We start from the raw sequence: 27340 nt of genomic DNA on the forward strand, positions 1-27340 counted from the left end.
AGACTATTTGTTCCTTCCTGCCAGATCAACAAAGGCCCCAGAAACATTCCTAAATACAGATGTTACAGAAAGCCTTAGGCAGGATCTGCCCACCCCTTCCCTTTGGCCTGGGCTCAGTTTTCAAAGAATCCACTCAGTGACCACTTTCACCCCACCAGCCTCACTATGTCTCTTCCAAGTGTTTATGACAAAATGTTCTACCCCATCCCCCAAATACCTCTACACTAAGCTCTGTCAAATGTCCAAGGGCTCCATTTCCTTTTTCTAAAACAATTTTCACCACCAATGGACCAACATAGCCTTCAATATTTAAGGAATTCTTATACACTCTGTTCCCCAACCCCCAAATGACTTATACTGCTCTTTTTGGGAAAATGTCTTACCCCAACAAAAAAATGAGAGGCAGGTGTAAATGCAACAGACGCCAGGACTTCTAGAGAGAGTTCATTCCTTCCCATCACCCACATAACATCCACTGGACAAACATTACATGAATCAAGTCAACCACCTGGAGTTCTGCAGTGGTATTCTATTCAGTCCTCCTGCTTCAAACTCTGCTTCCCTGTTCTCTAGACTCAGAAACAGTCATTCTTTCAAGATATAAATCTGCTCACATCCTCCTCCTCTAATGACTTAACATATGAAACAAAAATCCCAACTCTGGTGGTTCCACAATGCCCTGAAGGAACCACCACCCATACTGCATGAGTCCCCAACTCCACCAATTCCAGGGCCCCAGACCCTTGGGTGCTCCTCAAGGAACTCTGCACCTGCTGGGTCTCCTGCCTGTACTACTCTTCCCCTGAAAACCCCCATGCCACTCTCATGTGATTCAGGTATCTGATCAACTTCACTTCGTCACTCACTTCATCTTAAATACCATTCCATCCCACCATCTCCAACACTTGCCCTTTACACTCCTTTATTTTTCTCCATTTTCCTTACACTAGTTTTTATCATATATTCATTTGTTTACTGCCACCTCATCCCAGCCAGAAGATAAGCTTCATGAGAACACCAGGTCCCCTGATCAATTACCATCTACAGGGTCTACAAGTACCTGGCACGCAGTAAGTTGCTCAGTGAACACAAGTTGAATGAACAAGTACATTTTAAAGGAGCATTTTCTGTGTGTTTCTATGTGCCAGGCTCTGTACCAGGCAGCAGGATATAAAGATGAATGATGAACAAGATCTAGTCTTTTCTTTGAGAAACTTAAAATCTAGTGTGAAGGAGGCATACATACAACTAATAGAGTGAAATGTGCTACTAGCTAGTTCAAGGAGAACTATGGAATGGAATAGCTAGAGGTTAGGTAGGCCAGTTGGGGAATGGATCATGAAGAACCCTGAGCCTCAGGCTGAGGAATTGGTTCTCCACACCGACCAGGAATGCAAAGAGGAGACATCTCTGAAATTAGAATTGACATAGCTAGACCAGACTCACCTAAGTGACTGTATAAAAGGAAATGAGGAGCCTTCTTATGTTTCTAATAAATGCCACTGGTTAGAAAGGAAGGAGAAAAGCTTGGAAAATTCTAAGCTAGCATATTTGGCTTCAGACAAGTTGAGTTTGAGGTATCCTGATCACCATGCTCGGTCATAATCATTTCTCTAGTGACTAGAAAACCTTTGGCTTGGATATTCTGCCGTCTGCTCCTTGCCCTGTCTGGGGTTTACAACGTCTGACAGTGGAGGCACACATATCACACATCGGTGCCACTGTGTTAGCCACGACTTAGCCATGCAAGATCTTTCAGTCTTCAGGGTTTTTCAAATCTGTGTGCTTAATATATTCTTTATCATGCTTTCTTAAAACAAGGGATACCTGTTTTGCAGTGAAGTCTGACACAAATGCAGAGAGATTCCCAGGAATTTTTCCTAGTCAGTGGCTTGAAAGTCCAACTCTAAATGGGGAGACAACATTATTTACAATTTTAAAAACCAAAGAAGCTCTCAAGGACAGGCATTATTGTTGCTTTCCACTTCTCAATGTCACGGAAATCCCACGTGGATATATGCTTATATAAACATATATACATCCAGACATGAGGGAAGATGTAAAGAATGAAAAAAGGGAAATTAAGCACAATAAAACAGAACCTATGTTTAACAGTCAAGAACTGTATACACGTGAGGATAGAACCAAATGAGGATAGAACCAATTTAAGCACCAAGGTTCACCAGCATCTCCAAGAGTGAGGTACAGGTTTTTTTTTGTTTGTTTTTTTTTTTTTTTTTTGCGGTACTGGGAATCAAAGTCAGGGCCTTGTGCTTGCGAGGCAAGCACTCTACTAGCTGAGCTATCTCCCCAGCCCAGTACAGGGTATTTTGTTGGGGGATGTTAGCTAAATTCCAGAGGTTTCACTCTACAATTCTAAGTCATCCTCTATAGCTTCATTCTGTTTCTTTTCTGAAAAGTAGAGGATACAAAAGTAAGATGGAATATGTTGATTTTTTAAAAGGGCTTTAGGATTCTTAAAATCAAAGTCAAGGGGCCCTTTTGGGAATTAACATCCAAACAGGTTTAATTCTGAGAAACTGAGTAAAATGTGTTATTAAGTGACAAACCTTCTAGTGGATGGTGGGGAGACAGGTTGAAACTCAGGAGAGTCAAACACAAAAAAGAGGGAGCAGTTAACTCTGTTAAATAGAATACTCCATAACCAGAGGATCCATTTCCTCAAAATGTTGGAAAAATAAAACTACTATACTGAAATACGTAATTAACTAGCAACAAGGGAACTCTGATACTACAAGATTTAAAATTTAAATTAAAATCTTTTTAACCTTAATGAGAGCCAGGGAAATGCAGTTCATCAATACCTACTGCTTGATGCGTCAGTCTATATCTTCTTGCCCCTTACAAGTCTGGTGGTCCACACACACTCATGAGAGATCACAAGGAACAAGATGGGACAGCAAGGGTGTGACCCAGTAGAAGGACAGGGGCAGGGATATTTAGGACAAGAGTTTATTTGCTTCCTGCATCCCTATCTCTCCAGAAGTGGATACCAGAGGGAAGTCTCCACCTTCCGGTCCCCCACTGGGGATTGAACCTAGGGCCTCAAACAGATGAAGCAAGCATTTTGCCACTGAGCTACACCCCCACTTCTTTTCAAAATTTTTATTTTGAGACAGGGTCTTGCTAAGTTGCTGAGGTTGGCCTCTAACTTGTGACCCTCCTGCCTCAGCCTCCCAGAGCAGCTGGGATCTCAGGCTTGCACCACCATCCATGGTTCAAAGAGAACTTCAAAGAATTCTTAGTTGGATATATTCTGGACAAAAACACTCTGAAGCTGAGAGGTACATCCAATAATGTTAAAGTCAAAGAATACATAGTTGCCTAAGACAACAGAAATTTAGACTTGAGGGGATCCTATTTTCTCTCTGAGAAAAAGAAGGCTCCTGATATTTAGGGATCCATCCAAACCACCTAGCAATTTAGGCCTTGGCTGGGCTGGAACCCAGCTGCCTGCATCCCAGCACTGGATTAATTTTATAGAAGACACAAATTAGCTAGTTTATTGCTAAACAAGTTAAATATACAAGTGTCAGCAGTATTGGCAATAAGTACCAGAAAAATACAAAAGTAGAAAGTTTACAATTTCAGGAAAATCTCTTGCTGGGAAAAATACAAATATTTAAAAGAAAATAATCCTATACTGGGGATACTTCCTTTGAACAGAATAAACTTATTTAAAAGTCACAGTTCTGTGAGAGTCATGGTCCGATTTACTCAAACACTCAGGAAACAAACACACAAACAAAAACAAAACAACAAATATCAGGGGGAAAAAAAAAAAAACCCAGGAAGCATAACTTGAGTTAATCTTGCCTTTGCAGAGGAGAAGTACTGGCATTTCCCCTGGGTTTTTAGGAAAAAAGTTACAAAGTCAAAAAGTTTATAAGTCAAAAGCAGAACTGAAGTTTGGCAGCCAAAAGAATACTTTTAAGGAGTTCTGAGCATTCATATTTCTAAAGACTATTCCACTCCTTCCTCTAGCCTCTCAAAATTAAAGCAATAGAAAGAGCTCTTCGACCAAAGCAAATGCAGCACAGATCACTAGTTTTATTTCAGTTTCTGCTTAAACTTTAGGATTGCCGAACTAGCCCCAAATAAACACTGGCTACTTCAATGACTTTCTCTATCAAGGTTAAGACAGTTCTTCCCTGGCCAGGAGTTAGCAAGGGTCATCATTTCCATGTAATATATAACATAAAGCAAAACAAAACTCAAACATTTTTAATAAAAGACCAGGAAAAAAAAAAGCATCATTTCTGTCAGACAGTTCCACATAAACTCTATATCCACAATTGATTTTCTTGAGTTAAGGTGATTTCTTTAATACCTACACTGTGAGTCATGAAACAGTCCACCAAGAGAAACTGAACTTCCTCAATGAATGGCTTCCAGAACCCCTCACAGGGGAGTCTTGAAGACATTTCACTCGGAGGAAAGTCAGACACCAATGACAAGGGCATTAATTAACAAGGATAAGTGCTTACCCAGGTAAATGGTTTTGAAAGTCTATGTTGAGTTTAGAGCTTGGAACCTTAAAACCACTTGCATGCACACAAAACTAAATGGAGATGCCTATTCACAACCTGAGAGACTTGAATGAACAGTCACACACTGCTTTAACTGCCACAAACCAAACAAGGCAAAATAATACAGATTCCTCCACATTCCACCTATCCAAAGTCATATCCTGAGGATATCATTTTCCCAACAACCCAAGCCACTGTCAAATACCTGTTCTGAACTCTATGTGTCAAAAGTCTTTCAATATGTATTGGTAAGGCTCCATGTCTGACTACATGTGGGGAAAACTATCCCCACCATTTACAATGTGTAGGCCAACTGCCAACAATTTACTTAATGAGTTTATAATACCAAGACTAGGTGGTTTATCTGCTGTTCATCAGCCTGTACTCTCTGAAAGATGTCAGAAGGTTTTCTTTCTTGTTAAATGAAAGCAGAACATCACCTCTCACAGTCCTAGTCATGATGCTGTATGAATCTTGCACAAAACAGGGAACAAACACAACATTTTCTTAAAGCTATCAGTTATAGCTCAACAGGGTATGTGATTAAAAAATGAAAGAAAAAGGAATTCAAATGCTTTGATTCCAACTGCTTGATAAATTTCACTTCCAAATAATTACTAGATGTCTGCAGTGAAAACCCCTCTTTCACCACATCTTAGAGCTTTGACTTTACTTACTTGTATTTTAAGAGCAGCCACTGAATTAACCAGAGTCCTACAAGGATCATGCCGTTAATTTCACAAATAGAAAAGGCCCACTGCACCCGGTTAAAATGGTCAAAAAACGTGTCCGGTAGTGGAGGCTGAACCTCCTTAGGAGGCACTCGTTCATGGACGACCGAGATCATCACTGTGGTGAGAACAAAACAGGAAAGTGCGTAAAGGAAGGCCAGAAAAGTCTTGCCCCACTCCATGGGGTACTGGGAGCGCTCCAGTTCTGGCATGGGGATCTTTATCATCTCTTTCCTATACCCATTTGGCATCCCATTGGGTTTAATCTTGATGCTAAAGCTGCCGTCAGGGGTGGGGACATCTACGCCAATGTTGAGGTGCCCGTTGGCATGGCCATTCTTGTGTGCTTCCATGTGGTGCTCCATTTTCAGGGTCTCTATCATGTCCAAGAGCCGCTGCCCGTTGTCAGAGGAAACTCGGCACAAGGGGGGTTTTTTGAAATCCTCTTGGGTTAGGTTGATCAAATCCCGGCCTGTGAAATGTTCTAGAGGTTCACAGTATTCTGGCATAGCATTCTCCAGCAGCCAGTCGGCCACCTTCTTGGGTGACCAATAAACCACTTCCTTCATTGTACTGGCAGACGACATGCAGTCCCCAGCTTGCTCTCAGAGGTCAGCAGTCACTGCTCCTACAGGGCAGGACACTGTCCCTCCTTGGCTGGTTCATCCTGTTGTGCCTCATGAGTGGAGACTTGTTTGGCAAGATGGTCAGGGCAGTTTCTAAACACCTCATGTAGCTGTCCGGGGTTCCTGAGTGCCTGAGCATTCATTCACCTCCTTTCTGAACAGAATTCTTCCTTCTGTGGAAGCAAAAGAAAAAGTTAGGCTACTGGGACTTCCAATATTAACCTCTCCAAACTGCATGCACACAAAAATGGAAAGCCAGTTGTGAACTCCATAGTTTTCAAACAAGTATTAGTTTCAGGGATCACCACTTTCCTGGTTTTAGTCTTTTCTGACAGAGCACTAACTTGGATCTGAGAAAGAATAAGGTCATAGCACACATGTATTACAAGATCTTCAGTGGTGTACTTACTAAGAATAATTCGATAGTGCTTTGAACACTGCTGTACAGAGACCATTGATTCTCTTTGTACTTAACTAAATGGTTCCTTGAGATAATTTGAAAGAATATGGCAAATTTATTTAATCCATCATTCTCTCTGGTGAAGAATGTTTAAAATTGTTTTTAATATGTGGCAACTTAAATAGGTACCATAGAAGAAATCACAGAAATGCAGATTATCTGGCCCAATGATTTTACAGTTTTACAGCTTGAACCCCATTAGAGAATACCAATAAAGCTGCCTGGGCCGAAGAGGGGAGGGATACAACTCTGCCTGCTCTGTTGATCTTTCCACTCCCAGCTCCTACAGATTTCTGTGGAATGTGCCATGGTTTAAAACTATAGGATTTGATCCAACTCCCTCATCTATAAATGAAAACTCTGACTTCGACAAGGGAACTTGCCTTTGGCCAAGGCGTAGCCTGTCTAGGAGAGTTACAGGTTAAATTTTGGAGCCCTGGTTCAGTGTATTTATTCATTAAAAATACATAACAAGCTAAGTCACAATAATCACCTATAAAGGTACCTGTAGAGGAGATTCAAAAGAAAGATTTCAAAAATTTATAAATGTATGCATAAATTTATATAACTATATATTATGCCTTTAAGAAGAGAGACCACAGTTTGCATTTTCCATCCATAACCCATTATGTGAGCTTCAGTTCATTCATCTGTAAAATGGGGATGAGGGTAACCAAAAAATATTTCCTTCACAGGGTTTTATTGTCAGTGATCAAAAACCGTATGTGGAAACTGATAGAACATAACCTAGCTCTAAAAGTAGTGATTTTCAAAAGGGTCTGTTGGTATCCAGTACCCCTTTTATCCTTTCTCACACTGTCATCAATCATGTCCAACAGCCACAGTCCACTTTATATCACTCTGAAAAAACTCTACCAGGGCTGGCTCTAGCTCACTGGCAGAGGGCTTGGCCAGCACATGTGGGGTCCTGGGTTCAGCCCCAGCACTAAAACAAAAGAAAATAAACAAAACAACCATAACTGTTTTCTTAAATGGTCAACATGTTAACTGAAAGAAAAAAAAAGCTTGCATAGAACTGGAGGTTTAAGAACTGGGAATCAATAATGACATTGTTTCCTTAATATATTTTGTGGACTAATAATCTGAAAAAATGTTCTATGTTTAAAAAAAAAATCCATAACCAACAAACCTAGGAATTGTATACAGTAATCTCTCCAAGGTATAACAGTACACATTAGGATGTTAAATGCATGAGGAAATTCTCCAGTTTTTTTATTCAAAAATTCAAAATTATTTTTTTTGTGGTGCTAGGGATGGAACCCAGGGGTTGGGCATGCAAGGCAAACACTCTACCAGCTGAGCTATATCCCCAGCCCGAAATTCTCCAGTTTAAAAAAAAATTGCCAGGATTTCTCAAATTGACTTCATCCTAGCTATCCTACTCTGTACCCCCTTTTCTCTCCAACTCATCTCCACGGGCTCTCAATCTGACTCTGGCATTGAGGATGGACAGCATGTTTCCTTTCAATTTCCAAGTCCAAATAACAACCAATTAATGACAATAAAAATTTTAACAGATATTCTAGGCCCTGCAAAAGCACTGACTGTCTGTTCCCTCTTGTGGGCATCCGCAGTGCTACACACCTTTCTTATCACACCCTCCCCTGGTTAAGTTTCTGTCTAGAATCCCCCAGGAAGCTTAGGACAACTACAACCTTCAGTAGCCAAGTATCTCACACACCCAGGGCTCAGCAGGTACCACTGCTCATTATCTTCAAAAATATTCCTCAGACCCTGCACCACATCATGGTTAATGGAAAACTAACCTACTGAAAAACGCCACTGAGAGGGAAAACTGCTTTAAACCAATTTGGATGTTGCAGGAGAATAAGATGAGCATTTTCCAGAGAAAGACAGAAAAGCAAAAGATCTCTGACCACCTGTCACCACCATAGAGGAACTTCCATTGCCATGGGAACTGCCCAGAGAGTGTCAAGGAAACATGCATGCCAGACAGAAGGTCACACAGGACAGGGATCTCCTCAGCATGAAGCCCAAGGCCTCTCCTTAAATACTCCTCAGCAGAATTAGGACAATACATTACTGAAGTGACTATAAGAACTCTAAAGATAATCCTTAGTGGAGTGTCCTGGCCGAAGGGAAATGAACACAGGCTTCTCACCTAAGTTCTTCATTTTTCCCCTTGCCCAACACAGGAAGTTGGCCAGCATGGGAAACTCCCTTAGAACCACAGAGCCCACAGCACGGCCAAGGCACTGTTTCACTTCTCTCTGAGGGGAGAAGAGGCACGTATCTCTCCTCTTAAGAGATAATCAACTTTAAAATAATAACAATTTAAAAAAATGGTAGGAGGTAATTCAATGCAGGACCATCAGATACCCATCTGGTATGGCCAGCATTGTAAGCATCCATCTAAATGAAGGAACACTAATCTTGAAAAGGTAAGACCTTCAAGCAGTTTCTGATGGCCAGAGCAACCCTTCAGAGACAGCAAGATAAATTAATGGCTTAAATTTCATAGTTAACTAGGACAAACAAAATCATTCCCTCAAGAAAGCCCCTGTGCTTCCTTTCAGTTTGGAACTCTCCATCTACTCCTCTTCAACAAGTCTAACAGTCTTCCTTTGGTCTTTAAGTTTCTTCTCTTCAAAACCTTCCCTGGTTAGTCATGTCATTGTTTTCCAACCCCTGAATTCCTACATTCCTACTGCCTGAGACACACCATAGAATTAACTATCTTGTGTGCACGATATGGTCAAAAGTCATGAAAGTCAGGAACCGTGTAGTACCTAGAACCCAACTCAAGAGCAGAAGCCACTTCCCTTCCTGATGCAGTCCTTTAACCACTCCTAGCCTCAGTTCTCTTCAGACAACAGCCTTAATTATCACCTTACCCACCTTGAACAGGCTCTGTGAGGATCCTCTATGAGGATTCAATCATCTAAAAGGAAGTTCTCCAAAATGATTTGTTCTTTTCTTAATGTCCTCTGCCTTTCTAATGCTCAAATGGGCCCACAGTGACATTTCATAAATATTTACCAAAGATGCCACTTCTAAATGGCACTTCCAAAAGCCCAATCATTCTGACATGAGTAAAGACAGTCTCCAAATTTCATGAGAAAATAAACCTTTATTTTCAAGCAAGCTTTGAAGCTTGAAAATAAAGTCATACATGCTATTTTCCTGCAGCTGATGCTGAAATTGTATGAAGGAGAAAAAGCTCATTTCCGTGGAAGTGAACTGCTAGACAGCTACTAGTACTTCAAAGGCCACTGCTAATGCTTGTTTAGAGACCCCAGAGTCTGGCAGCAGGGGTATAATAGTGAGAAGTTACTTTTCCCAGGACTCACAAGCTCAATTTAGATATATTGTGGCATTTCTAAAAAAAGGACAAAGCATTTTCATACCTAAACCCAAAAGGTGTATGGTCAGCAGGGCTAGGAAAGCAACTACCACCAACACCCAGAAAAGCCACCTTGAATCCATTATTGGGAGACTGTCAAGAAATCACATACACACTAAATTAGTAGACTTATTCTTCAGAATTAAGAAAAATTAATAGAAGAATAAAAACTGTAAATAAACTCATACTTTCCAAAATATCACAGAATTTGGGAAACAGTAGATATACAGGAACTCTTATTCATCTGTAATTTTTAGAGAGAAATACCAAAGTCCAGGGAGTCTGTGATTTGTCTAAAATTTTATACACAGCAGAGCGCTAAACCGAGACCCAAGATGTTCTTCACCACCCTCCTGCTGTGAGGTCTTCAACAGTCTCCCAGATCTAAGCATGTGGGCAGAGTCTAGAAAGTCCTAAAAGGTGGTAGTGTCCTATAGAATAAAAGGTGAATAACGGCACATAATCACCACAGGTTCTAAGTTCAGGAGAACTTTCAATCTGAACTCAATGAAGTAAAAGTAGGCTAAATTCAATTTGGCTCCAATTCTTCAAATAGGTATTTTAGTCTTCGATGTTATAAAAGCCTTTAGATAGTATGCTATTATGTGGTATAAACTATTTATAGATAATGATCAAGGCCAGCTCTCTAAAACAGAAAAATAAATTAAAGCAATTATTCTGGTAATGGAAAATCATTTAACCAATAAAAATCACTGAACAAATCACTTAGGAATGTTTGTTTATACTTCCCCAAAAGAATCCATTATGTTATAGTTGGGTGTGGTGGCACAGGCCTGTAATCCCAGCTACTTGGGCGGTTGGAGATGGGAGGATTGAAGTTTGACACCTGCCTGGGCAATTTAGCAAGACCTCATCACAAAATAAAAATAAAGGAATAAATTAAAAGAACAGGAGACATAGCTCAGTGGCAGAGCACTTGCCTAGTATGCATGAGGACCTGGGTTCAATCCCTAGTACCACCACAACAAAAACCAAACAGATCTATTATATTGTCTTACTATTTGGCATTGTTTAGAAATAAAGCAGTGTTGTGCTAACAAAAACCTACCATCAGAATTACAAACTGAACGCATGGGTTTTTAAGAATTAAAATACCACAAAACACACCATACAAGTATTGATGAAGAAATTTCTAGTTCTAATGCTTGCTCTATCATTAACTTGCCCTCTGACTCCAGTACTTCAATTTCCTGAAATGTGATAACTTATTCCATTAGTAAAAAGAACTTACATATACCCGACAGAACTTTAAAACCAAAGTAATACATAAAAATATAAGAGAATAATAAACTGAGTGCAATTGATTCTTTCCTTGAAGACTAAATGGTCTTTTAAAATAAATGCCCGGAAATTAAGAACTGAATTTTCAATTTTTTTTTTTTTTTTAAAGCACAATGGACCCAAGATTGAACAAACACAGCTGGATGTCAGTGAAGAAACTGCAAGGAAAAGATGGGGTTCCAGACGTTTCCAGATGCTGATAATGACAAGTGACAGTAGGAAATAGCATACAAAAGTCTTACATAGAGTAAACTAAATTTCCTGTCTCACTGATCAAAGGTCTAAAACAAAAACAAAAGCATCATGGAGACTATACACGATTTTATTCTAATAGCTTATCATCAACTTAATTCAAGATAAATTTTGGGTGGGCAGATGATACAGCTCACACTTTATTTAAAAAAAAAAAACTACCTATGGGTACTTTTTCAAAAGAGCAATACAAATAAAGAATTTATATTGTTATTCTATGAAACACTGGCTTTTTGTGAAGCATCCTGTTCGTATAAAAGTCTTCACATCTACTAGAGCTTTACATAAAAGTCAGTTATAATAACCTAATTGACCTTTTAAGGCAAAGCAGCCCACTGGCACACTCATAGGGGTTTAATCTCAGTTTGGATAGCTTCGGAGTACTCTTCTTCAGTCTACATTTTCTTATTTAGCACTTGAAGAGTTAATTCAAACAAGCACAGTTCATAAAATTATACATATTTGAAGGACAGAAATAGAGTAACAACCACACTGGTTTGGCTGAAAGACTTAAATATTTGTTTTAATCTACAGTTGGAAGTTTTAGATTACTTTTGATGCCTTAACCTTTAAACTACCCTTTATTTTAAACTACTATTACCTGCAGTGTTCACAATTCCACAATCCAACTCTAGTTGGCAAATAAAAATCATCCCTTATGAAACAGGTTCCTTAAACTAAGTGTCTGCTGACCTACTTTGCTTGGATGTGAGAAGGGCTTGCTGCAGAGTACATATTTGCCTTTCAGGCCACTCAGGTTGTTAAGAGTATGGGCTGTGAGAAGAGCCTCATTCGATGACATCTTTGTCTCCTCCAAACCTTGTCTATTTAATGGTGCTTAATATTTAGATTTCACAATATCTGAAATGCATTCCTTCTCAGAGGCTGCCCTACAACTTACCCAAATATTAGCTGCCCTTTTTATGCCCCCTTCCCAAATGTAGGAACTATATTGGAATGTGGTAGCCCTAAATGTGCCAGGGAAAAGAGATGATTTTTGGTTGCTTATAAACTAACAGGTGTGGTATGATGAAAAGAAACCAGCCATAAGAATTGTATATCACATATCATGGTTCTAGCTGTTCCCTGAGGGGCATGAAATATACAACCATTCCATCCATGTTAGAGTCCTTTCACCAGTGAATTCTACTTCTCAGACCCTGAGACCCCATTTGTGTCACTTCTGAACAAGATGTATATATAATTATTTAGTAACCAGAAAATATAAAGAATTATTACAGAAAAAAAAAAAAAACTAAAAGTTCTACAGTAGCAACTGATAATCATTATACAGCAGCATACTAAGCCTCCACTAGAGATTGAACTACATTTCTATATTATAGTGATATACATTTATAGTTCTGAATAAACAGGTTACTAAACAGAATATCATTCTTGTAAGAACATGTATTGTAAATATCATGAGACAAAAGTCCAAAGCTGTTTATCACTTTCTTAACTGTTACCTTTGGGTAGCAATTATGAAATAATTTTCTGGGTTGTTTTTTTTTTTCAATATTTTTAAATGTCTCTGATAAACACATTACTTGTGTTTGAAAAGGGAAAATGAATGCTCTTCTCTGAAGCATATTCTGTTTTTAAACATGCGGGCTGCATTGTAAAACTAAAAATAGATGCTGCCTACACTAGCTTTCTTTAAAAATATGAAACGAACTTGTAGGTTTCTCTGAATAGCCAGAACCTTTGCCCTCTATATATAATTAGGTTCCAAAAGCCTTCATATTCCCAAAACACAATGGTGCTGAGAGGCTGAGTTAAACTACCAACAAAAAAAGTTGAAATGCAAACCTAAGGACATGAAGAAATCCCAGTCTCAGACATTTTCCATCATGCCAGAGAGAAAAACAACAACAAACAGAATTTCAACTGTTTTATCACTTAGATCTCCTTCAATACCCATCCACCCAGGCTGCTACAAAATGGGAAAGACCACTTGAAAACTGTTGTCATTACAATTAGGAAAACTTTGCATAGTTCTTTTGACAGCTAATCACTGTAGTTTTCCCATTGGATTTCCATCTTAGAACTTAATTACCAAAACCTCTGAAGATGATCTATTCCCACTCAACTGATCAGCTGCCTCTCTGTCTGAAGCCAGCAGGGCTATTTTCATATTTGCCTGGTTAATCGGCAGTACTTGGACTTGGCTTCAGTTCAACAGCACTTGAGAATGTCAGGACACAACCAGCATTTCCAGATCCCATCCCTCTCACAGGGGCTGAAGTGCACAGTGCTGATCTCATCTGCCACAGAAGCCTGGGAAAGACTAACACAGACTCTATTTCTATCACACAACACTCTGCTCCTTTCTCTTCTTCCATTCTTCTTTTTTAAAATGAGAGCTACAACCTTCTCATTCACTGCTGGTTTAGCTGGACTTTAAAAAGGCCATCTGCACGTACTTCTGAATCCATCACAAAAAGAAATCAAGACTGTGACAAAAAATCAAATGACTTAGGAAAAGGATAAGGCCTAGTTCCTAGCCCCTGTTTTTAAGAAACTTGGATGCAGTACCCTAAGGCAGCTATTAGAGGTGCCTGGTTCACTTAAACTGCCCTTGGTTTACCCATTTCTAAAGCAAAAATAATTCTATCTTATAAAACTGTAAAAAATAAAAAAATTAGAAATCTGACATGGTGTTTAATAGGTGCCTAAGAACAGGAGCTACTTGGAGACATCTGAGGGAGATAAAGGTTCAGAATGTTCCTTTATCCTCCTTTTTCTGCAGAAAATACAATAGTGGTCCGTCAGGTGGTTGGGGCTAGTGACAGAGCCAGGGTCATAGGAGAGGAATGAGGCCACTCTGCCCAACCACTCCTTAGTCCCTTCTTATCCTTGCATCTTCTCAACTTAGGAGAAGCAGACATAAATTTAACAAGCTGCCAAGAAAGTTAATCCACCAGGCTTTCAACTGCATCAGATACACCTCCAGTAACCAGGCACACTTCGTCAATGGGTCACAGAGAATAGGGAATGGTGAGGGCTGTGGCAGGCAAGAATTTAACTGTATTGGGTACGGCCTGCCCTATCTTTTGGATAGCAAAAATAAGCAAAAACCTGCAAGCTGAATCTGTGCAAAGGAACTGCCCCTCCACAACTTCAATTTCCCCTTACTCGCTCTAACTAGTCGGCTGTAACTTCCTACAGGCCCTATACTTTGAAGGCTCTCTCCATCTCTTCCCTTTTCCTACTGCCATTTTCTGTGCTCTGTTTCTACTTCCAGCGTAGCTCAACTGCAACCTGCGGCCATACTGCTCTCAGATGGGTCTTAGTTTTGCACATCATCTGAGCCCAGCCTCATGTGCCTTTACAGCCTAAAACATTGCACACTTAAGAGAACTGTGTTAAATTTAAAAATAAAAGAGAATGCAAAAGAAATGGCTTCTAGTCCCAGAACATAAACCTAGTGACATAGATCTTTGTACACTAAGCACATGAAAATCATAAAATAAAACTGCTAAAATTTTAACACTTATAATCAGCTTCAAATTAAAGAAAAGGAATTACCCATGTACTACAAGAATAATAATCTCATAGCCAGAGTGGAAAAGTTGCAAGCCAACTTCTGTGACTCAGGAGGAGATCAGACTTAGAGCTGAGAAGCTAGAGGCAGGGACCTTTCAGATTCCAGCCAAGTAGGAAACTGGAAGCAAGGTCCTTGATTAAAGAAAGGATCCCTTTAAGATAGAAAAATTGGACCTATAAAATTAGTATATTATAATATAGAGTCCAAACGGACTCTACCTACATGGTGTGAGATTTCCAGGCCAAGAAATAATGTAAATATTAAAGATAAATAAATAGAAAAACAGATCCTTAGAGACTTCTCAATGAGCAAGTTTCACAAGACTCTCATGGAAAAAGGTTTTACTGAAGATGAAAAATAATTGAAAATTATGAATCACATGAGGAAATGATCCACCATGAGGAAAATTTGGCAGATATGAAAACAGGAAGTATGTCAAACCATGAATTTGAGAAAATAAAACAGATGGAAAGACTGAGAAATAAGTAAAGAGATAAAACAAAGAAATGAAATCTTAAGGATTTGTCTAACATGTGAGAGACCCTGGATTCAATCAAACCCCAGTAACACACACACACACACACACACACACACACACACACACACACACACAGGTGCATGTGCACACCAACTGACCAATCATTAGGAAAGAACATGATACAATTCTTCTTAAAGGTGTGCTTTGTGTTAAAAGAAGGTACAGGTAAACTGTAGGTTCTCTCCTCTGGCTTGTGAGCCCCTTATACTTCTGGAGGAAAGACAAGAGACAAGAGAGCAAAAGGGCAAAGGGAGGTCAAAAGAGGAAGAGACATTAACAAAAGTACAAAGTATATCAATATAAAAGCCATTGACCAGCTTTTACAAACCTCAAAGATCTCAATTCAGCACTCATATCCCCTTTTGGGGATGGGGGCGGGCGGGGAGAATCCTTTCTGATTGTCTCAACTCAATCAAAAGATGAATGAGATTTCAAACAAGATATCTAACTAAACATATTTATTTTCATGACCCCACAAAGCCCCTCTGAAATGGGAGTAATTTAAATAATTTTAAATGCATAAGAAAACAAGAAAGGTAAAGAGAACAGAGGAGAAAACAGCAACTCCATGTGATGTTGGGAAGCTGATGGACTAGGCATGGCAATCTGATTTATCAAACACAAGACCCGAAAGTATGGGGAGCTGGTAGCCTGGTAACCTGTGGAAGAGGCAGTAAAGCTGGAATCTATCACAGGAGGACTGTTTGAAAGACCACTTAAGAAGTTATCTCTAGACTCTCACTTTGCCCAACGGAGCAGTCAACCCTTCCCCATACCAGGGAAGACTGATATCTATTCTCTAAAAAAGAGGAAGGGAGACCAAACAAGCGGGAGCTGGCTACCTTACTAAAAACAAGAGATCAAGTAAAAGATGCGAACAGAAGGTCAGTTGTGGAATCTGCCCCTTACTTCATTAGGCACCCAGAATAACTTCCAAGTAAATGATAATTTTTTTTCCTAAACCTCCAAAAATTAAAAGACCTAAGCTCATTGAACATCTTGCACTTACCCTCATATAAACAAGCTAACCTCATACAAAAAGTTTCCAGATAGCTTTATTCCTGCCTACTTTAAAACAGACAACTAAACAAAACAAAACCAAAAAATGTACCAGGCCAAATGATGTTTAAAAAAACTCTTTAAATAAATATAAAAGCCGAAGAGTAAAACAAAAATAAATACATAAATAAATAAAACAGCAAAAGAACTTAGACAAAGGAGAGAAATAACAATGTTAAAAACAACATTCTCAAAGAAAGAAGTTATGAAACAAGATGGTACTTAAGAAGAAGAAGAAAAGGACAGTCTTTTCAAAGTAATCTCCCTGACACTCATGGTATATGTGAAAAATTCAACAGAAACAAAAGAAAAGTTGAAAAATCTTTCAGAAAGTAGAACAAAGCAAAAGATGGAAAATCAGGAGAAAATACTAAAAAAGTAATCTAAGAAGTTCAATATTGAAATAGTGGAAGCTGGAGGAAGAACAAAGGGAAAAAAGAAAATGATTTTAAAATCTTATTAATTTAAAAAAATTAACCGAACAAATTATTCAAAAAAATTTCCCAGAACTAGAGGGGACATAAATTGTCAGACTGAAAAGGTTCATCTGGTATCCAAAATCAGTGCCTGAAAATATGTTTCTATTATTATGATTCCATATTGATTATTTTCAAGGAAAAAAGGGAGGTGGGGGAGATCTTGACAAAAGCTCCATACTGCTTTTTACCATCTGGCTTTGTTTTCCCCCATTTAACCCCAACCACAACTCTTAATCCCCACCATTGACCATCCTCACTGGAATTTCTGCCCCAACCAGAAGACTGGCTGGGGACTTAATGCAGGGACAGTGTTGTTGATATCCAAAGGAGGAATTCTTATTGTACTTTCCACCACAGCCTTATAAAAGGCAATGGTGCCTTTTTAATGCTACATAATGATTGAAAGTAAAAATACCAAAATTTATATGTATCTTCTAAACAGTAACCATTTCCTCCAGATTTTCTAAGGCTGTTCAGATTTCAAATACATTTTCCCTTGTCTCATGCACCATCAAAACATCCTTGAAGATTTAATACTTCAGTTTCTAAGTTACTTCTCTCTTAGAATGCTTCTGTTAACTTAGATGTAATCAGAATTTTCTTGGTCAATTTGTGATTATTTTAAGTTAGAAGCATGGCCATGTTTAATAACGTATGAACTTTGAAAGACTGATTGGAGCACCTACTCCCTGTGCCTAACAGATAATAAAAAGCAACTGATTTAAAGTACACTTTCGTTTTTAAAATGGGAACTGCCTTGCATTGGTAACATACAATCTGTTGATTAATATAAAAATTGTTTTAAAAGTCCATCTATACTGAAGTACTTTTTCATAGTCCACTGGAGATTAGAAATACCCCTTAGCTGGATAACCAAAGGTTTTCCATTAACCTAAGAAAAAGCCTACCAAACTATACATATAAATTTGACTCAATAAAATAAAAAAAGAAAGCTGATTTAAAGAACATGACCCTGGGAACTAACACCATGTTTCAAAATTAGCAACAACTCACAGGCCCAGACAGGAGAAATCAAGTTCAAGTTTCTCTCCCAAAATAAATTTCTAATCCCTATTTGATAGCTAGGGATGCTCAAACTATTTTCAGACCATAGAATATTAAAAGGGATGAGTTTTAAATTGATGATACATCGTCAAGATACATCTTGTGAACATTTTTGGCCACAGAAGGTAAATTTTGGCTTTGTTTTCCTCTGTGTCCATGTTCCTAAATTTTTCCCCATCTCCTTCTCCTGCTCTCGCAGAAGTAAAATAGGATCAAATATTTCAAGAGAAGTAAGAGTAGGTCTCCTTGACCTTTATCTCTCCACTCAAATAAGCCCCTTGCCACAGCAACTATACCAAATCTTAAAAACAAACAATCATCAATTTATCAGTTTCACTCCAGTCTCGGTTAATTGTGACTTCTTGGTTCTAACTGGAATCTGCAAATTCCCAAACTTCTGGGGCTCATCTCCACTGATCTTTTTTTTTTTTTTTTAATCAACTTTTTTTTGGTTCAGAGCACCAAAGCTAGCTGACTAGAAAGGAACCTTATCCAGAAGTAGGCCAGCACTAGAACACAGGATCAGTCCAACTACAACAGCTCTGGCTTTGGACTAAGCTACAATACCACCAGGGGGCAGCATAACGTCAATGAAATTACTACCCCATCACCTTTCTCAAGTTATAAAGGATCCTGCAGATACTCTCACAAGGGAGGTCTGGGTAAAAGTTACACTAGAACACACTGAAAATGCAAGAACTACAACTCGTCTTCTAAGCCATCAATTGATGCTCTTTCCATGATATTCACATGATTTTATTGTGCACCTAGTGAGTTCATAATTAACAATATTGCTACTTTTTACAGTTTTTTTATGCAAGTATATTGCATATCTGAGCGGTCCTATAATCTCACAAGAACATGTGTAGGACCTCAAAGTAGTAAAAAAGCCAGTGAATGGCACACAGTTTACCAGAAAGACTATACTTGTTTGTTCTTTACACATTTTATTAAAGTTTATTCTCTGGCTTCCATAACTCTAAATGCAACAAAATTAGAATTTTAAAACTAATCAATGGTGACTATTGAATTATAAGTAAGTTAATAACTATATGACTTGTAAAATTAGTTAACAAAAAGCATGAAAACAATTTTAAAAAAAGGTACAAGATTTTTTTTTTTCTTTTTTTTTATGGTAAACAAATGGGATACATGTTGTTTCTCTATTTGGTACAAGATTTGAATAAGCACACTTAAGGCTGTTTTTGCATTAGGTCAAATAAGTTCTTTACTCACAAAAAGTCTTGAATATATATCACTGTTGGCATGTTACACCGAAAGAGCTAAAGTTCACGGCGAGTCATGCATAAAGTGTTCTCTCAAGTTCGCAAGTATTTACAGCATCCAACATGAACATATGTGTGATAGTAAGTGTATAAAACCATAGCTTTAACTATAATAACCATTTAAAATGTACAGTCAAAATACTCCATAAATAAAATTGAAAGATAAGCAACAATACACAACAAAGTATTTTTCAACCTGTCATAGACTGTAAACATGAAGGGCTCTTGAAATATCTAACAAGAAAAAGAAATTTATTTATTTATTTATTTCCATACTGGGGATTGAACCCAGGGGTACTCTACAACTGAGCTACATTCCCATCCCACCCAGCCCCACCTTTTATATTTTTAAAAAGTTGAGACAGGGTCTCACTAAGCTGCCAAGGCTGTCCTGAAACTTATGATCCTCCTGCCTCAGCCTCCCTCGTCACTGGGATTACAGGTGTGTACCATAGCATCCAGCCAAAATAAACCTTTCATCGGAGATTAGAAATAGGCCAATTAATACACAAGCAAAAAAATTAAAAAATACTAGCAGGCATGAGGATCTGAGTTTGATCTTTAGCACTGCAATAGTAAAGTAAAAGACAAACAAAAAGACCAACAAACATGAAGAATAAAGTTTATGCAATAAAGTTTATCCTCACCAATTTTAAAAAAGAAAAGAAAAATCAAAACAATAGCAAGATGCCCTTCTTTATCTACTGAGTTGGCAAAGATGAAGAACCAGGTTAAAAAGAACCATTGTTGCCAGGCATCATAGCACACACCTGTAATCCCAGGAGCCTGGGAGGTTGCAGGAGGACCACGAGCTCAAAGCCAGCCTCAGCAATTTAGCAAGGCCCTAAGCGACTCAACAAGACTTTGTTTCTAAAATACAAAAAAAGGTCTGGGGATGTGACTCAGTGGTTAAGTGCCTCTGAGTATTAAAAAAAAAAAAAAAAAAGAACCACTGTCACAAAATGTTTAAGTTTTAACAGATCTACCTCTTAAGATATTATGAATCCACCTCTACTTCACCTCCATTACAACCACCATGTTTTGGGCAACACCACATTTCACTGGCATTACTGCCATGGCCTCTTCAGTGCTGCTCCTGTGCAAATGCCATCCTAGCCAAACCACAGCTACACAAGGCGGCAAGAGGATGATCTAAAAACTGTGATTCCCATCTTTAAAATTCTGCAATGACTTCTCTTCTGCTCTTTGAATAAAATCTGTACTTAACTATTACATGTCAAATAAGCCCCTTTCTGTCAATTACTCTAGTCTGTTTTTAATTTCCAATTGCACCAGGGCCTTTGAACATGCTCTTACCTATACTCAGAGCATAACCACTCTGTTAATCATATGAATGGCTTCCACTCAACTTTCAGGCCTCCAATCCTATGTTGTATCTTCAAACAAGTCTTCTTGGACCATTCTCTTTGTCTTAGGACATTCTGTGCTATAACAAAATACCAGGGAGTAGATAATTAATAAAGAACAGAAGTTTATTTCTTCACAGTCCTAGAGGCTGGGAAGTCCAAGATCAAAGTGTCACTATCTGGTGAGGACCTTCTTGCTGCAATATCCCAAAGAGCAAAGAGAGAGCAAGGGTAGGGAGAGTCAAACTCATCCTTTTCTAAGGAACCCACTCCCACAATAATAGCATTAATCATACCTCAAAAGTCCCACCTCAACAAGCACAGTGGTGTATGCCTGTAATCCCAGCAACTTGGGAGGTTGAGGAAGGAGGATCACAAGTTTGAGGCCAGCCTCAGCAACTTAGAGAGGCCCTAAGCAACTTAGTGAGACTCAAAATAAAACGGGATGGGCATGTAGTTCAGTGGTTAAATACTCTTGGGTTAAATCCACAGTAACAAAAATAAGTGAATAAATAAAAATTTTTCAAAGTCCCTTCTCTGGACTCTGTTGCATTAAGTTTCTAAAAGTTAATGTTTGTTGGGGTACACATTCAAATCACTGCCCTCTTATCTTACTTGTTAAATGTGTTTACTAGAATGAAAAATATGTTTACCAGAATGTGTTTACCTCCATGAGGGAAGATCCCTTGGCTGGAATTCTCATATCCCTAGGAGACAACATGGTGCCTGGCACCAACAAGGTACTCATGTTCCATGAATGACAAAATGAATATTAGAGAAAGAAGGCAGTTAGTCACCTCCAATCCTAAGAACATACTTCTTAATTCCCAAAGTATCAGTTTGATCCAACCACCCTCTTTAGAACTCACTTTTCTACACACCTACAAAAAAAGAATAAACCCATAAACTAACTAGAGAAGAGAATTAACTTTTTAAATAAATAATCTTTAAAAATACAGCTAATATTTTCAGATGGGAAAAAGTATACTTCCTGTAATCATAGCATTTCTTCCTTTACATTTGCTTTGGTAGGAGAGGAAAACAGCAGTGAGTCCCACTGGCCTCTGATAAAAACTGAATTTCTTAAATATACAGAAGGAATCAGTCATTCAGTTGTTATGCCCAAAGAGAAGGTGCACAGAGGTTCTCCAATTTTTAACATAAAAACTAAAAGTACTAAAACAAAATTTGTTATTTATTCACAGTGATGAATTTAAAAAATACTTGATTTTTCTTTTTCAAATTGTATACACAGTCATATTCTGCCTAAGTTTAGGGCCTCATTCTTTTCAATAATACCAAAATCCCCTTTAGTAATATAAATCAGATTTTCAAAAGTCTCATAGCAGGAATACAGGACCTTACAGATTTTTCCCAACAGCTTCTGAAAGTATGAAGATGTCCATATCCTTAACACATGCAGTGACAGAAAACTCTGGTTGAAAGAAGAGAATACAGGTATACCTAAACAATATAGTATCAAGATGGCTTATTGCTAATTATTCTTTACCTAGTGGATCCTGGACATTCAAATAGAACTGCAGGTATCACTGTCCTTAGTTGCATTCTTTTGAAGTTGTTGATGGACCTTTATTTTATTTATTTACAGGTGGTGTTGAGAATCGAACCTAGTACCTCACACATGCCAGGCAAGTGCTCTACCACAGAGCTACAACCTCAGCCTTCTTAGCTGCATTTTAATAACCAGATCATGTAATGCTTAATTTTTCAAAATTCTTCATGCAATGATACCTAAACCACTGGACAAAAAGTTGGTTTCATATGCCAGGGCATTATGTTATCACAACCTGAGAAGGGGGCCTGGCTCATTGAAAGCGTTTCAGAGTCCTATCAAGTGATCTAAAGATGTACACTAGGAGATCAAACAGTTCGGCTTTCAAATGTCACAGGTTATTTCAGAATAAAAGAGAAACAAGCAGTAGGAGAAAATATGGATTCAATTTGTAAAAGAACAAAATGTCAGTCATGAAGATCAAAACTGAAAAAATGACTAAGAAGAGCAGTTATGCACTATACCGAGAGAAAAAGAATTTCTTGGTAAGGGAAGGTAGAATTTAGTACTTGAAAATGCCAAACAATGGCTTTTCAAATTATTTCTACAAACTTTTGGTATCATAAAATAATAATGGCAATCTCATGGGTGTTGTCTATTTCATATCTTGGTAACGATCCAGTATCATGACAGAGGAATTACACTATATACCTAATAAAAGTCTCATGACCTCAAATAAGTTCTGTTTTTATAGAGCTCAGTGTGATTACATTTTTAAAGAATTTGGGGGGGGGGGATTCTGGAGATCGAAACCATCAGTATACATTATAGAGAGGTCCTATTTATTAAAGGAACTCGGCAATCAGCATTCAGAGAAGAGATTATCAAAGTGCTCTGTCAAAGCTGGAGACACATCCATTTCACTAAAGACACAGCTCAAATTTATCCTCTATTTATAAACCTAACGAGCTTTTCTCCTTGGTATAAAGAGAGCCGACACTAAGGAGCTAAGGAATGAAAATTACACATATTTACAAAAGCCAAATCACTGTACCAAAATAAAACCAAACATTTATTAAGCAACTTGTGTGCGTGAAGCATTGTCCTGGGCACTCTGTGAACCCAGGGAAGCACACACTAAGGGTTTTGCCAACTAGGTTAAAATGGTCAAAACCAAATTCCTGTTCTTAACCTCCAAACTTACTCCTCTGGCATGCCTTCAATTTAGTAAACTGCAATTTCAGCCAGTCTTCTGTTCCAGCCAAGACTCTGAGATGGTGACTATGTGCACACATAGTATCTCTCTCTCTCTACCAGCTTCTCCTCCCCGCCCCCCTACCACTTCCCCCATTCCAGTCACATCAGCCTTAACTTCTAAATACAACCTCCTCTGATGCCCCTGCTGTTTGGGCTTCCTATTGCCATCTTTAGATCCCTAGTGTTGGATGCTACTCCAAGTAAAAATCAAAGCTCTTATTTTCTAGGCCCCACAAAGTCCCAGATGATCTTGCTCCTGCTACAATCTGACCCTGTCCTCTTGCCTCTTTTCATCCTCTCTCCTCCCACTTGCCCCTTCCCATACCAATCACATTGATCCCCTTGCTATTTCTCAAATGTTTCAAGCATGCCCCCACCTCAAAAGGCCTTTGCACTTGAGTTGCCTTCTGGAATGTTCTTCCCTAGAAAGCCTCAGAGCTTACTCCCTTACCTCTTTCAAGTCTGTGTTCAAATATCCTTTATGTTAACTGAACCTCACTAAACCACCACCTTTTGTATTATATATTTTACATATTTCACTTGTTTAGTGTCTTTGTAACCTGAGGCAGGTGGGAAAAAAAAGAGCTAACCTAGGGTTGAGAATTCAGATAGGACAAATTATAGAACGCAGGACAGAGTCAATAAGAGATCCTAGGCTGTGATCAAGACGGTATTAAAAACCGTAGCCAGGAGCGGTGGCACGTGCCTGTAACACCAACAGCTGGGAGGCTGAGACAGGAAGATTGCAAGTTTAAGGTCAGCCTCAGCAACTTAGTGAGGCACTAAGCAACTTAATGGGACCCTGTTTCAAAATTAAAAAAAATAAAAAGGGCCAAGGACATGGCTCAGTGGTTAAGCAACCCTAGGTTCAATCCCCAGTACAAACAAACAAATCCCATGATGCTATCCAGACACTATGGTACAAACCTGTTGTCCCAACCTACTTGGGAGGTTGAGGCAGGAAGATCATTTTTTTTTTTTTTTTTTTTTTTTTTGCGGTGCTAGGGATTGAACCCAGGGCCTTGAGCTTGCAAGGCAAGCACTCTACCAACTGAGCTATATCCCCAGCCCAAGGAAGATCATTGAGCCCAGGAGTTTTGAGACCAGCCTGGGCTCAAGACTATCCCAAAACAACAACAAACTGTGACCACAGCTTGGATTAGAAGGCCAGAGCAAAGAGCAGGAAAAAATAAGTATTAGGTAATTACCATTAAGTGATTAGTATCAGGAAAATCCCTGGAGTTTGAAGAAAAAGCAGGTTGGGTGGCAGTCCTTGAGGGATTGGTACAGATAACTCTTATCAGAAAAGGGACAGAGATAAACCAAGGCACAGAGAGCAATCTAAGAGGGAAAAAATTAAAGGGTGTACCTGGTGCTTGTCAGCCTAGTCACAGAGCACAAAGATTTACAAAATGGGTCATGGTTAAAGATACTAAGGGCATCAAAGATGATATAAGACTTTTAAAAAGTCGGGCTCTGCCTTGAGGCAATTTGGCCCAAGATGGAGCATTAGGTAGAACAGATTTAAATGAAATGTGTGTGTGTGGGAGGGGGTGGCTTAATAGCTGGGCAAGGTATAAAATTTGAGAAAGAAGCTCAATTACCTCCCAGTTATGGAGGAAAGGGTAAAAGACACCATGGAAGAAATGAACAGGGAATATCTGCTTTGCAGAATGGGCCACGTTTCTCTCAAGACAGAATGGAAGAAAGGGGATCAGGTGGTGTGAGATGGAGAAAGGCTTGCCCCCATGCATAGCTAAGTGCCATGCTGAAGTGAGAGACAGAAGGCAGCATAAGATGGCAGAAGGCAGACACCTGCTAGCCCAGATTAAACCATTTGATCACATGTCGAGGGACACACTCCTCAAAACAGTGAAGAACACAAGAAGTCAAGGTTGTTTTATGTTTGCTAAATAGTTCACAGTAAGTTTATAGCAAGATGTGAACATAAAATAACCCTTTTCCCCTAATTAGTTTTCCTCACAAATGTTTCTCTATTTTACAGGTTGCACATACATCCCTTATCCAAAATGCTTGGGATCATAAGTGCTTCTGACTTTGGATTCTTAGGGATTTTGGAATATTTTCACACATACATAATGAGATTATCTTGGGGACTGGGACCCAATTCATTTATGTTTCATATATACCTGGTGCACATAGTCTGAAGGTAACTGTGACAGTATTTTTAAATAATATGCATTATGACTGTGACACACCACATGAATTCAGGCATGGAATTCTCCACCTGCGGTGTCATGTCAACACTAAAAACGTACTGGATTTTGGTACACTGTGGATTTGTCATTTCAGGCTAAGGACAGGCAATCTGTGTTCTGTTAGAAGTCAAGAGTTTTGTCTCATGTTTTTATTTCTCTCATTTAAAAGACAGGTTTACTGGGAAAAAAATTCAAGAAACTTGTTTAAAGAGGTGAATGTGCTTCCACACGAGACATGAAATGTGGCCATGTGCCACATCAGGGGACGAGGAGGAGGAACAAAGGCATATAACACCATTACCAAAAATACAGGCTGTCTCAGAGAGTGGCCAGTTCCTAAAGCTGTCCCCAGCTCTTGCTGGTTGCTCCTTAACAGAGATCTCCTTACAACTATGACCCAGGAAGTCTCTCAACCTCCAGGCTGCATAAAATAAGGCAATCTGGTCTCTGAAGAGATTCTCCAAATACTATTTCTGGGTATTTGTTAATATGGGCAGCTCTACAGAAACAGTTTCCATGGGGTGGGTGGTGGGGAGGCTGCCGTACATTTCTAGAGTGAGTACAGCATTAGACTAGGAAAGGGGGCTAAACACCTTCTTGCAATTTTCTCCCTTGGAAGGTTCTGACACATTCTGTTGCTGATGGAAGATGCACTCATTCCATCTTCTAGTCTTCAGATCAGTGATTATGTTACAGCATCCACCCACTTCCTGGTACCCTATTCTCACTGACATGAAATTTTGGACTGAGTCAAACAGCAGTGGGTTGAGATCTGGGGGATCTCAATATGGTTTATTAGTTAGTTTCCAGTGGCTACTGTAATAAACAACTAAAAAACCAAAGGGCTTAGAACAAGACAAATTTATTCTCAGTCTGGAAGCCAGAAGTCTGAAACCAAGGTATTGGCAGGACCATACTTCCTTTAGAAGCTCTGGGGAAGCACCCATTCCCTGCCTCTCTATCATCTGGTGGCCACTGGTGTCCTTGGTGTTCGCTGGCTTGTGGCTCCCCAAACCTGGCCTTGGTCTTCATGCTGTTTTCTCCTTTGCATGTCAGTTCTCCCTGGCTCTTAACAAGGACAGCTTCGAGTGCATGAAGGACTCACCCAGATGATCCAGGAGAAGCTACTTTTTTCAAAAACCTTTATCACTTCTTTTGCCTGAAAATAATTACTCCTCTACCAAGATATCCAAACACGAGTTCTTGATTTTGCTTCTACATCTGATTTTTTTGGCTATAATTTCAAGACCAATGTAACTCCGTATAAAGCCTTAAATTTGTATTTAGACATTCCATTTGCAGTTTTTACACTAACCGCTTCTCTAGAAAAGTCTTTCACATGTGAGTAATGGAATCATTGCCTCTTTTTACTGATTCCTCTTCATTCTTCTTCTTTAGGACAAAACAACCCAAATAAAATAACTTGTTTTAAAGTAATGGCACACAGACAGATGGGAGGAGGAAAAGAAATGAAAAGGTTGTAATAGGGCTGGGGTTGTGGCTCAGTAGTAGAGCACTTGCCTGGCATGTGTGAGGCTCTGAGTTCGAGTCTCAGCATCACATATAAATAAATAAATAAAATAAAGGTCCATCAACAACTAAAATAATAATAATTAAAAAAAAAAGAAAAGAAAAAGCTATATAATACTCGTTTCACTAAATTTTAGGGCATAAAAGAATTTTAGCTTTAGTTATATTCCTTGA

General features: G+C 38.8%; 1 protein-coding gene across 8 annotated transcripts in view; it reads right to left on the bottom strand.

Annotated features, from left to right (window-relative positions):
- The window catches only part of SGMS1 (sphingomyelin synthase 1), a 328806-nt gene that overhangs the window by 33259 nt on the left and 268207 nt on the right, over positions 1-27340 (bottom strand). For 7 of the 8 annotated variants that reach the window (XM_079138312.1, XM_079138313.1, XM_079138315.1 and 4 more), the window contains one exon: positions 5228-6080. In XM_079138312.1, the coding sequence (XP_078994438.1) occupies positions 5228-5868 (641 nt within the window). In that variant the 5' untranslated portion in view covers positions 5869-6080. Of the gene's footprint in view, positions 1-5227; positions 6081-20597; positions 23283-27340 lie in introns of those variants that run through there. The other variant, XM_079138319.1, reaches the window with a different exon arrangement.

This window comes from Sciurus vulgaris (assembly GCF_902686455.1).
Source record: "Sciurus vulgaris genome assembly, chromosome: 4".
Taxonomy (NCBI): Eukaryota; Metazoa; Chordata; class Mammalia; order Rodentia; family Sciuridae; genus Sciurus; species Sciurus vulgaris.